The following is a 12,644-nucleotide window of genomic DNA, read 5'->3' as shown; positions in this document are numbered from 1 at the left end:
AGTTTGAAAAATGATTAAACTATTCGCTCGTGTTTTGTTTCTTCGTTATAGTTAGACTTTAAATAAAAAGTATTTTATATGTTTACTACATTGCAAAATTTTGCCTTTTAATAAGATTCGACATATTTTTTTTTATTACTGTATACTTATTCCAAAGGATATTTTCATAATAATTAGTTTTTGTTGAAATTTTTGGTTTTAGAGGAAAACCACAAAATTTATTGTTGCTTTGTTTTAAAATATATATTTTATTATATAAATTTGTAAAAAAATTACAATCGTCTTTCTTAAAGTTCGTAATATGGCACAGTCGGATGATTCGTTAAATCTTATAGTATTATCCTGCTCCGGCATATGGTGGGAAGCCATGGGGGAATTCCTCTGCTCTGTTTATTAAAGCCAATGCTCTTTGAAAATGCCCTGTAACATATCATTATCATTATTAAATACAGTCTATTTCTAAAAATACATCAAAATTCTTTAAATAATGTAGAAAAAGTAACTTACAGTGTATAATAGGATTAGCCAATAACCCTTTATTGTCGAAAATACGTTTCCAGCCCATGTACCAGCTTCGAATTTCTTCATGAGGCAACGAAGAGTGATTTACCAATGCTCCCAAAACTCTCAACCATTTAGGGAAGAAGAATTGATCTAACATTGATGACTTCACATCTATTGGTAACATATCCCATTCAAAAGCCCATTTCCAATGACAGGAATTTTGTTGAAATGGATTCTCTAGCCAATCTAGTACAGCATCTGGAAGATTTTCTCCAAAATCTTTCTCTGCGAAAGCTTCCTTGCCCCCTTTGGTAAAAACTTCGGCCCAAGACTGCACGATTATTCTGAAGGACCTTTCAGATGGGTACCAGCCGTGCAGAGTCGACACCAATTTATTATGGATAATTGGGAAAAGCAGAGTGTTCATTCGAATGCCTATAAAAATCAAATTATTATTATCAATTTATTTCGATATGTCTTATTTTAATTTTGATTATTTATTAAATTTGCCTACCCAGAAATGGGAACCAAGGGAGAAGCCATCTACGAGTAGGTATCATATCGTACAATGGATTCCATTCTTCAACTTGTAACATAAGTTTTGGAATCACTAATTTTATCAGGATATAATCATAAATGCTTCTAGGAAGCATCTGTCTCCACTGTCGAATCAAATCAACCATAGGTTCAGGCCTTCTAAAATCCAACTCCCTAATTTGTAAATAAAAAAAAAAATAATTAGTATAATTCAAAATTGAAATATATTTTTTTTAAATATGCTTTGAACAATTATTAATACTTACATTATAGTACAATCTACAGATGGGATCAAGCTAATCCATACGAATTTCTCATACACATCTTTAGCTAATATGATTCTCCAATGTACAAATAACGGAAAAGGCTTGAGTGGTTCGAAAAGCGGATTCCAACTGTTCAGAGATTCCCTTATCATCGGTGCAACCAAATTTAAAGCAACTTGTCCTAATTCGTAGATTTTATATTCCTCGCTATAGTCATTATGTAGCTCTATACATATCTCTGCTATCTCAATCAACATTTGTATATTATCATCGAAACTTCTTGTCTTTCCAGTACTCTCCATGCTGTATTGCTCACACATATGAATGATAAAAGACAAATTTTGCTTCAGTTCAAATGGAGGATAACTTGTTGGCATTAATTCTTCGTCAGACATTTTAATTATTTAATAAGAACTTGCGTCTTCCACCAGTAATATTGTAATTGATACGAGAATTTTCTGCTCAGTTTTATATTTATAAAAAAGACTTGTATATGTCTTGTATAATTAACACTCATCTAATTTTTTATAAATCTACTTTGAATTCTCACTATTATTAGTTAAACGCGATTTGGTCCTTCGCCGCCAATATCCTGGTAAGATTTGCACGATTTTCGCCGGTCGCTCAAAAATAATCACCCACGCTGCCACTTGACTTTGAATGCAACTAACTTGACCGTGTTAAGGTGACGACTATTTAGCACAGACTGATATTCTTACCTGTAAAACTGGCCTTTTTATACCAGGGTAGCTACCCCTTTCTGCGATTGGCCAATAAGAATGGGTTTCACCGTGTCGGCGGGAACTACCGACTGACTATTGCAAATCCAAAATGGCTGCCAATAACACAGCGTCACACACACATACATACATTTATCGAATAATTTTATTTTATTTGACTTGGTTAGATTCGTTAAGCGTTCCCTTTTATTTTAAATAATTTATTTGACATTTCCAGAAGCAATTATTTAAATATTTTTAACAATTTGGTGGTATGTAAAAGAGTATAATCTTTAAGGAAACTAACGTTCGAGTAACATTGTATATTCATAATTGTTAGATTCACACACAATTTTTAACGAAAATATGAAAATATAAAATTAATGTCATATATTATATATCTTTGCAGTGCATTTTTCACACTTTCAGATAACAATTTCATGTCGAGTAACAGCTATAAAACACGAAAATAAATATTATTATTAGAGTTTAAATTACATATAATCAATAAAATTAGTTTTAAAAATCTAAAAAAATGTAAAGCGAATGCCTCAAAGCTTAATTTGTAATTTGAATGGAATTTAATCGAAAGAAACTTATTTTATGTACCAAACCGTCAGAATCTTTGTTACATTACAGTGAGCGATTGTTTAATTTTATTAATTTTCTTATCGAGTTATTATACAAATCTTTAAATTCAATTGTATTCAAATTTCTCATCGTTTTATATCGTTTTTCTTTGCAGAAAGTATCATTAGGTAATAGCTAGTAAAACATACTCGAACGTCTCGTCACAGACCTTTGTTTTTATATCCAATTAAAGTCCTAAAATCGTCTTTGTCAATCTTAGTTTACATAATTTTCAATATGTTTAAAATATTTTGTTCAAATTTAAAACTGTACAGTGCCCGTGACTTAAAACGCCCTGAGAACATGCATGGAAAATTACACGTATGATCGTAAATAAAAGAGACATTCAATTTTTGAGTACAATCTTTTTCGATGCTTTTTACTATTTATATTCAGAAGAATCTTATTATATAAATGTGTAGTATTTTTTATAGTTACAGAAACACATGTCTTTTAGCATCGATCTATGCTAAGCTATATTAATTAACGAACTCTTTATACAAATAAATTTTTATTAAAAAATATAAAATCATCTTTTCATAGCAACATAAAATTTATACTCAAAATAAAATTGCAATCAGAGAATGTGAGAAAAATGTTACAAAATATATATGAGCTTATTCTAGTTTTCTCATTTCCATTATAAAATTAAATAAGTATATTTATAATATTCTACAATTACTTACTATTTTTATGCTTTTGGGTATACAAAAAAAAAATATACTCAATCATTATTTTATTTAACAAAAATTGTCTTAAATTCACAAATTTGTTGGGAATAAATAGAGAGAGGAAGGAGAAGGGGAGGGGAGAATAAAGATGTGTACGCTATATATACTTTTTTCTTTTTATTTCACTTTGGCTAATAATGAATTCAGCTTGAGGTTGAGAAGCAACAGGAATGATAGAGAGAGAGAGAGAGAGAGAGAGAGAGAGAGAGAGAGAGAGAGAGAGAGAGAGAGAGAGAGAGAGAGAGAAAAGCAGCGAATCCATGGCGTGTTCAGGGAGACGCTATCAACGCTTCTGCGCACACATAATAGACAATTTTCTCTGTACACTAGCGCCAAATGCATGGCGCCAAATAGTGCTAATAGCGTCTCCGTGAACGCACCCTTTATACCTTAGCCGTCTCTCTCACTCTCCCACTCTCTGCTACCTGCAATGACTATGTTTTCATCAACAGTTTTCAATCGGATTAAAATCGACTTGGAATTAGCCTTCGATCCATAGAAACGTTTGAAGCTCAACTCTGAAGATGTTCATGGGTGCAATTTGAATTCAAACGCGATTCTAGTCCAATTTTAATCCTCGGACAGAAACATAGCTAATGAACTGCCAATATCGTCGTTTCACATTTTATTTGGCGAGCCCCGATTTTTCTATAAGAATAATATACTAATACCAAGAAAAGCGTCGCAATATTGGACATTATAACCCTTTCGCTACTACGGAAGACTATGGTCTCGCTCTTCATAAAAAACGCCACTGACGTATGTACTACGAGCGACTGAAGTCGCTCTACATACAATGACACTCACGTACAACGCGCGAGCGGGCGGCAGTTTATTTTCTTTCAACAAACACCGTCAAACCAACTCGGGTTACCGTGAAGCGTAAAACGCGGCCACTGACGATTTTGCTCGAGTACCGTGCAAATTTTTGGCGCGGCGGTACGTTCAGCGAAAATACCGCGGAGGAAAAGTCGCCCGTAGCGAAAGGGCTGAGTACATTTTCCACAAAGGCTATAAAATCCTCACTTGCGACCAGCGAGACTAGCTGCATAAGCTTATAACCAAGCACGACACGCCCACGTAACTCTTCATATAGACATTATACATTTTAAGAGTGAAAGGAATCTAAACCCATTCTATTTGTCAATATAACTAATTTGCTTCATTTTTCTTCAAAAGAATAGTAACAATTAGGGAAGGCAAGGCAAATTCTGTAAACTGAGTGTACATTTCAAAAAGTTCGCAAAGCTTTTACCTAGGATGAGCGCAGTGACTAAGAGGTCAAGGGTCAACTCGTCAATCGCAAGATCGTCTACCTGCGACCGGCGCGACCGTCGCGCAGTTCTTCATACGCGATACTTTAAAAGCGAAAGAAATCTAAACCCATTCTATCTATACCCATATAACTATTATGCTTTATTTTTACTCAGAGGAATTTTCAGAATTAAGGAAAGCAAGGCAAATTCTGTAAACCGAGTCTACTTTTCAAAAGGGTCATAAAATCTTTGTCTGCAATGAACGTGGTGACTGAGCTGATTAAACCGTTAGTTGCGAGCGGCGAGGCTATTAAGCCGCGGCTGACGAGACACAAAGCAGCTATGCTTCAATATAACTATATAACATAGACTCACTGTTCTTTCTCATTAGAATACTAGGAAAAAAAAACAGTGCACATCCTGCAAACTGAGTTTACTTCTCAATAGGGTCAAAAGCTTTACCTGCAGAGGCGCGGTGACTAAAGTCAACTCGCTAATCGCAGGATTGTCCAGTCGCGACCAACGCGACGCACATGTTCATCTGCAATAAACACAAAAAGTATAACGATTTCAACCCTATGATTCTCCGAAACTAATATTTATTCTGCATGCGAAAAATAGCAGTACTAAGTACAAAGCAGGTAACACAATAAGGATCTCGTGAATATTGAGTTTATCTTTCATAAAAATCATCCAATATTATTCTATGTCTACCAGCCTTCCTGCCTGTTCGCGACATTGGAATCGCGAGTACATAGCACTAAGCAGCAGGTAAAACATAATAATCATATTCTGGAAACTAAACTCGTCTTTTATAAAAGTCATACAATTTTCGTCCTCTCGACCACCTGCATTTTCAGAGTACCAAGATCAGCACAGCAGTTTTTATAATGAGTGGTAGATTTAAAAAGGAATTTCTTGTTATTTTAATTTAGTAATTAAATTCAATACTTTAAAATTATTAAAAAGTTCCTTATTTAGTTGATCTACTAAAATTTTGACAATTTTAATCGAAAAATTTTCATAATATGTAGAAGTGATAAAATACAATAATTTCTTAATAATTACATCATTGGCCTGACCCATATTTAGGCAATTGCGGAAGTGTATTCGATCGGTCCAATCAAAGGGCCTACATCCCTGGAGAGCAAAGCTTCCTCGCATCACGCGGCTTATTATTTGGTTTCGCATACAGCTGCGATTATTCGAATAAAAATAATTCGTTTATTTGTAAAATCAGTCTAGCAGATATTCGAATAAGCGAATCAATGATTTCGTCTATTCTGAATATTCGCTGTTAGAGAATATTCGAGTAGCGCAAGCACATTATAAAACACGAGGTCCGATCGTCCGTTGCCCTTTCGTGAGGATTCTCTGAATACTCGTATACCTGCACAAAATTTCTGCAACAGAGTTTGTAAGCGACTAATATTTGGCACTTTCATACATTTTTGAAAATTAAACATCGGCAAGGCACGTGGTATGTGTTTAAAAGTATATAATAAAAATATCTTCGTTTAAAAAGAGCTTGACTGCTTTAAAAAATTGTGAATCTAGATTAGATTAAATCAAAATATCTTATACATTATTTTAATTTAATTTACCAGTTCCATGTTTTAATTACATGCTTTTAGACGTATTGCACATGTCTTGCTTATGTTTAGCCTTCAAAAATTTCTTAAAATGCGAAATATTAATAATCGTTTACAAAAAGATGCTGCAGAATTTTTTGCAGGTATGCGAGTATTCAAAGTATATCCTCATCAGAGTGCGACGGATCGTGGTAGACGCGAATACGCGGACTATTTCTGTATTACCTATATCTTACTTTCCTCATTTCATTAAAATCTGATAAAAATTAATTTTATTTTACTATAGCATACTTAAAATTAATCGAAATAATCCTCTTAAGCCCTGGTATGTCCATGCTCACTAAAATAAAACTTCTGAATTTTATGGAATATTTAAACTTTTTTATTTAGAATAGGATTTTGAAATATATATTTTTTGCTTAATAACGTTTGTATTATTTCTCTTATTTTGGATTTTTTTAATTCAACGTAGAAAGGATATAAAATAAGATTGAATTTTGATTATATTTGAATAAACTGACAAATTCAAGACGTAGCTAATATATAAAAAATCGTCTGATTAAAGTCGTGTTTGGGCTCATTTTCATCTGAAAAATACACAAGCAATGTATTAATAATAATTTTTAAAATATTTGATTGAAAATACAAAATTGTAATTCTGGATCAATAGTTGGAGTATCAGGTATATTTGGGCTCTTCGAATTTGCTGTTTATTGTCACCTGTCCATTGAGCTAGTAGTGTTAATGGTACTCCAGGTAAAGCACTTGATGTAGGAAAATTTTCTTCGCCACCAAAGTAAGCCCACTTAAATGCACCTTTCTTTTGAAACGAATACATTTTCCTTACTTTGGCCTTTACATACATTTATGATAATTCAGCTCTTCTAACGTTTGAATACTTAATATTATACAGTGTCGTAGTGCTCCGTTTATTCGAGAATCTGTCGATTTGATCTGTTTCTATTTTTCCGTTTAACTGAAATTTTCTATCAATTTTCCTACATGTGATTATTATTGTATTCTCAGAGAGACTCGTATTCCAGATTTCTTATTATTATATAACTTAGGAGTTTTTAAATATAATTAGTTTTAATTAATTATCGATTATCGAGTCTAGCGAATGTGTCGATCACGCAATGGTATAAATTAAATATTTTCGATTATGAGAACTTAGTACTCCATAATTTATTGTGTCCTATCCAGTTTTCAATACAATACATAATTCTAGAGTTTTTCGTTTCATTCAGTATATCGCTTTTGTTGCAATTTTGTCTCGAATTCTCGTCGTGTATCGTATTGCAGATTCCATTGATTCCAAACCTTGACACTCTCTATTTTGCAAGTACATTCTGAGTTAGCCCAGCAGTTGGGTTCTTTATGTATTTTTAGGTAATGCTATTTGATGAATTTTGATACTGCTGAGGAATATAATATGCATGTTTGAATAAGGCGCCTATTCTTCTCATTGGTTGGACCGACTGGACACTACTGGGGAATTCTATTATCAGGCTGGTCGATAACATTGCGTGCTCAGTTTGAGCGTTTGAAAAAGAAAATCAGAAGAAATCGAAAGACTACGAGATGCAACCAGTAAGAACGTAATTTTGTAGAATGATGGAAAGAAGGAAATAAAATATTTTTGTTCTTTTATCCATAAAGACATAAAAATCTAACCTAAAACAACAGTTATTTTATATTATTTTATCGAATTGTGGTAAAAACGATGGAGATTATAACAATATTGTTAATAAATAATCTAAAATTTTTTAAAGTTTTCTGTCTTTGAGAATTTAAAAAAAAATCGTCTCAAGACTTCTCGATTATCGTTATCGTATAATAATTAAAGTAGCTATAGATTATATATTTTGTTTTACTCAGAATTTATCGCATAGCAGTCTATCTTCGAAATACATGGAAGAAAAAGCTTGTTCAAGCTTCAAATCATCGAGAAAAGAAAATGAGAAAGAATATTTAAATTTTGAAAGGCAATTCTACAGCCCTGGAAGAGCTGATTAATACTAACGAGATTTTAAACTGTTGAATTTGTTATTTTTCATATCTAAAATTTTCCATATGTATAAGTAAGTCATCCAAATGATATGACTAAAAGGTGACAGACAATTCTAAAACATGTGATTAAGAGGTACGTCCACAATGAAATTTTCATTCAATCTAATTTTATGAATTTAAACGATACTGTGTTTCATAAAAAAATTGGTTACTATTCGAGATATAGTGAAAAACGAAATTTATTGTTTTTTTGAATGTATAATAAAAGCGTAATAAGGCCGGAGAGCACCATCAAAATCTTTGGTAACTGACTTGCCTTTTTAACCGTACTTTCTAAGTAGATTATCCACAGAAATGTATTCGAGGAAATGTATTCACTCGGAAACAAAGATCAATTTAAAAGGTTTTACTTTACTGATGGAGAAAAGCTTTCTTACACTATACGCTACCTGGAATACTACTAAATGTCCAATAATAAACCGATGGCAGTAAACAGAGCAATATTGAAGAACTCTAATATGCCTAATACTCCAATTATTAATCGAAAATGACTATTATTATATTTTTAATCAAACATTATGGAAATTATTATCAATAGATTGCATTTATTTTTATGATGAAAATGAGCCCAAACACGACGTTAATGAGACGATTTTTTCTATATTAGCTACGTCTTGAATTTGTCAGTTTATTAAAATCTAATTAAAAAATTCAATCTTACTTTGTATCCTTTTCCATGTTGAATTAAAATCCAAAATATTAGAAATAATACAAACATTGTTAAACAATAAATAAATATATATTTTACATAAAGATGCGCGTGATTGAAAGAGTAATGTAAATATTTCAAAATTCTATCTTAAATAAAAAATGTTAATTTTACTAGCACGGTCTTACTATGATTTAATAGATGGTTATTATTTGGATTATCTCTAACTATATCATAATAGGTAACAAAAATCAGATTTTAATAAAACGGTAACTGAAAATATATAGAAATAATTGTCTGATTTACGTCGCGTCGTGATTGGACTCATTTTCATTTTAAAAATACAAACAATGTATTAATGATAATTTTAAAAATATTCGATTAAAATGATAAAAACTATAATTTTAAATTAGCGATTGGAGTATCAAGTATATTTGCGTTCTTCGATTCCACTCTGCTTATTGCTATCGGTTTATTTCTCAAGCCTTAAGGCTAATCCAGACTCCAGGTAAAGCACGTGGTGCGGGAATGCCTTCTCAGCCAGTGAAGCAAGGCTCTTTAAATTTAACTTTGTTTTGAAACGAACGCATTTCCTCAAGTATATACATATACAAAAAGCTTTTCAATTGCCTAGTTTTTTCATTATAAATAGTTATTTGCTCATTTTTTTCTAAAATGTTTTAATTTTCTGGAACCGCGTCATTTTATTAAAAATTGATTATTCAAAGAACTTTATATACTCCTGTACTTATTTATATATTATAGAAATACACGCATGATCGAAAACCATTTCAATTTTTGTTCTTAGTCGAGGCATACAATAGATTTTCACTGATTCATTTCTGTAAGAAACAAGGAAACAGAGGGAATATTTCGCGTACTTATGTATTTTCTTATAAATCATTGAAAATACTGCTGCTATTCAGATGAAATATTACTATTCAAATAAATACATAAACTTATAATAGATTTTACCTCCTTGTCGATAAAAATTAGTAAAATATATTACTTTTTTTCTTCCTTAAATATTCTAGTCTAATGCTTTTAGGTTACCCTCCACACACACATACACACACAGGTTTATTTACTAAAATGATTTAATACTCTATTATTTTCACAATACTTGTTTAGTATAAAACTTGATACATTTTGCTTAGAAAACTCTAAGAAATACAATTTTCAATTTTTGTCTATAGAAATTCTGTTTTACAAATTAACAATTTTACTAATATTAAAAAAAATAGAACTTGATTTCAAGAAAAAATTGCGAAGCATGAAGTTCCCACAATTTCTAATTTCGAATTCTCACCTATCATGGAATACAGCTTATTTCTACAAAAAACATTTATCGTTTAAATAAATTACAAAAATTATTAGATATACTTTGAAATTAAATATAAAATATCCCTAAAATATAAAAATAATCTATTAATTTATTTCCTATTAGAAAAAATTTTAAAATAGCTAATTTTTGCCCGTTTAAAACAGGTACCTCTCTTAACATCAACCTACAGGACGTACCATGTAGCGTCGCTTCAAGATCCCGTTAACTCGGTAGTCCACGCCCTTCCCCTTCCGGTCTGACCCCAACCAATCGCTGAAGGACTTCACCTCGGCCTTAAGAGAACCAGTACCTTAAATACCTCAATGAGAAAGAAAGCCAGTCAGTACGGATCGAGCTATCGAGGTAGTCAGCTGCTAACTACGTACAGCAGAGCTAATTTGCAGTTAAAGCACAGTTGTTGTGAGTTGTGTTTCGGAGCGATCGAGGAAAACTCTACAAATCATCAGAAAATCCTCATCGAGTGACCAAAGCACGAAGAACCAATAGGAGCGAACACTGAAGTTTTATTTGGGAAATTAAAAACCATGTGTGAAAAAGTGGTGAGATTATTTTAATCTCTCTCGCTGACTAATTATAAGTGAATACAGAACAATCAAGAGCTTTTACTCGTTTTTAACTGGACTGAAAATATCTAGAGAAAAGAACAATGACAATGTCTGTTAACAGCGAATATGACATCTACTCGTTGGTAGATCAGAATTCACAATTGGATGTGGCTTCTGCAATATGTGGAATATATACATACGATAAAAAATCTCAGGAAGCGGATTTCGACGACGAGTTGAAAGAATTGCTCGGGTTGACAGAGTTATTTGGCGTATTTCAAGATGAATTTTATGAGCAATACAGGTTCCGCGAACTGCAAGACGTAGCTGTAGCGACGTACGCAAAAAGACTTAAAGTGTTGCTAAAGAGGTGGGACCCACTTATCCAACCAAACGTGCCTTTTACATTGTTTGAAAAGTTGAAAGTTAAATTGGAGGACTCCTTGTACGGCGATTTTATAGCGTATACATTGTTTCCATCTGTAGACGATGCTATAAAGTATATAACACGTTTTTTTAATTTCTTATATATATATAAGGCACTATAAATAAAACGATTAAGACTGTGACATGAAATATTTTTTCATTCTTTACAATCATAAGAAATATCAATTTTTAAATAAGACTTTTTTAAAACATCTTTCAATTTGCACTTAGAAAAGTTTTGTATATGAAATTTGATATCTTTATGATAGTTAGAAAGATAAATAGAAGCTTAGATTCGTGATCTGGATCGTTTTATATAGTGCTTCTGTATATATTTGTATATTAAGTTATATTAATTTACTTTTTTCTGTAAATTAGACGATGGGAATGCAGAGAACCTGAACCACTGATTAATTTCATTCAGCTCTGGACACCTTTACTTCCTCAACAATTTTTGAATAATATCCTGGATTCACTCGTGATGCCAAAACTTTTACATGAGGTTGAAAACTGGGATCCATCGTTGGTTATATTATCTTTTCGAGTATGGATTGATCCTTGGGAATCTATACTGGGTAAGTAATTTAAATAGATAATCCAAGTTAGTAAAAATTTATATTGAAATAAATTAATGATAATAATTTGATTTTTATAGGGAAACGATTGGATATTTCAATCTATCCGATTATTGATCGAAAATTGGAGGCACAAATGAGCCACGAGCATGCGTCGGAAATGTTGTTTAGACAAGTGCTACAGACCCATTGTCAAGAATTCCTCACAGATGACTTGGAAAACTTTTTAGTGGAGAATATTCTGCCAAAATTGCAAAATGCTATAAGAGAACTGCAAAACGACCACTTTAAAACCCGTTCGGATAAATTCAATTGTTTTGACGAATGGATAGATTTATTGCCACTGCACATTACAGCAAAATTGTTGCACTATTTCTTCTTCCCTTTTTGGTTGAACGAATTGATATTACGCTTGGATCATTTTACTGCTTACTCTCTTGATTATGTACCAGTTGGATATTGGTTTGTAGGCTGGAGAGAAATGTTCAGTCAAGAAATATTAAAGAATAAGGACATAGAATGTAATTAATTTATATGCATTATTTAAAGTTTTTTCTATATATTTTTAATTTTTATATATTAATTGTATTTGTTAATGTTTCAGGTGATTTTACAAAAGGAGCGATTATGGTCAACAGAGTAGTGCAAAACCCCTACAGTCCATATTACAGAGCCAGCCAAAAGCGATAATTATATACATATCGAATTACCTGATTATACTATATTATTAGATATAAGAAACATGATTGTAAATATTTGACTAATGCATATGTACAAAAAATATATATATATATATATC

General features: G+C 31.8%; 2 protein-coding genes across 3 annotated transcripts; one reads left to right on the top strand and one right to left on the bottom strand.

The window, feature by feature from the left end:
* Positions 1-337: 337 nt before the first annotated feature.
* Positions 338-1,702, bottom strand: LOC136778820 (tuftelin-interacting protein 11-like). Its single transcript, XM_066735948.1, has 4 exons — positions 1,308-1,702; positions 1,019-1,215; positions 508-939; positions 338-420 (listed from the first exon to the last, which is right to left on the bottom strand). The coding sequence occupies exons 1-4, from the start codon at positions 1,700-1,702 to the stop codon at positions 338-340; spliced, it is 1,107 nt and encodes a 368-aa protein (XP_066592045.1).
* A 9,221-nt stretch (positions 1,703-10,923) lies between these two features.
* On the top strand, positions 10,924-12,643 carry LOC136779011 (uncharacterized). Of its 2 annotated transcripts, none has more exons than XM_066736278.1 (4): positions 10,924-11,214; positions 11,649-11,845; positions 11,926-12,366; positions 12,450-12,643. In XM_066736278.1, the coding sequence occupies exons 1-4, from the start codon at positions 10,946-10,948 to the stop codon at positions 12,533-12,535; spliced, it is 993 nt and encodes a 330-aa protein (XP_066592375.1). In that variant the 5' UTR covers positions 10,924-10,945; the 3' UTR covers positions 12,536-12,643. The 2 variants fall into 2 exon arrangements, with proteins under 2 accessions (XP_066592375.1, XP_066592374.1); XM_066736277.1 differs by having other exon boundaries at positions 10,924-11,343.
* The last annotated feature ends 1 nt before the right edge of the window (position 12,644 follows it).

The sequence above is a fragment of the Prorops nasuta genome, unplaced genomic scaffold (genome assembly GCF_024137725.1).
Source record: "Prorops nasuta isolate Cenicafe-Biocafe unplaced genomic scaffold, Cenicafe_Pnas_1.2 PNAS00015, whole genome shotgun sequence".
Lineage (NCBI taxonomy): Eukaryota > Metazoa > Arthropoda > Insecta > Hymenoptera > Bethylidae > Prorops > Prorops nasuta.
The sequence above is the reverse complement of the archived record's forward strand: the minus strand, read 5'-3'. Positions and strand labels throughout refer to the sequence as shown.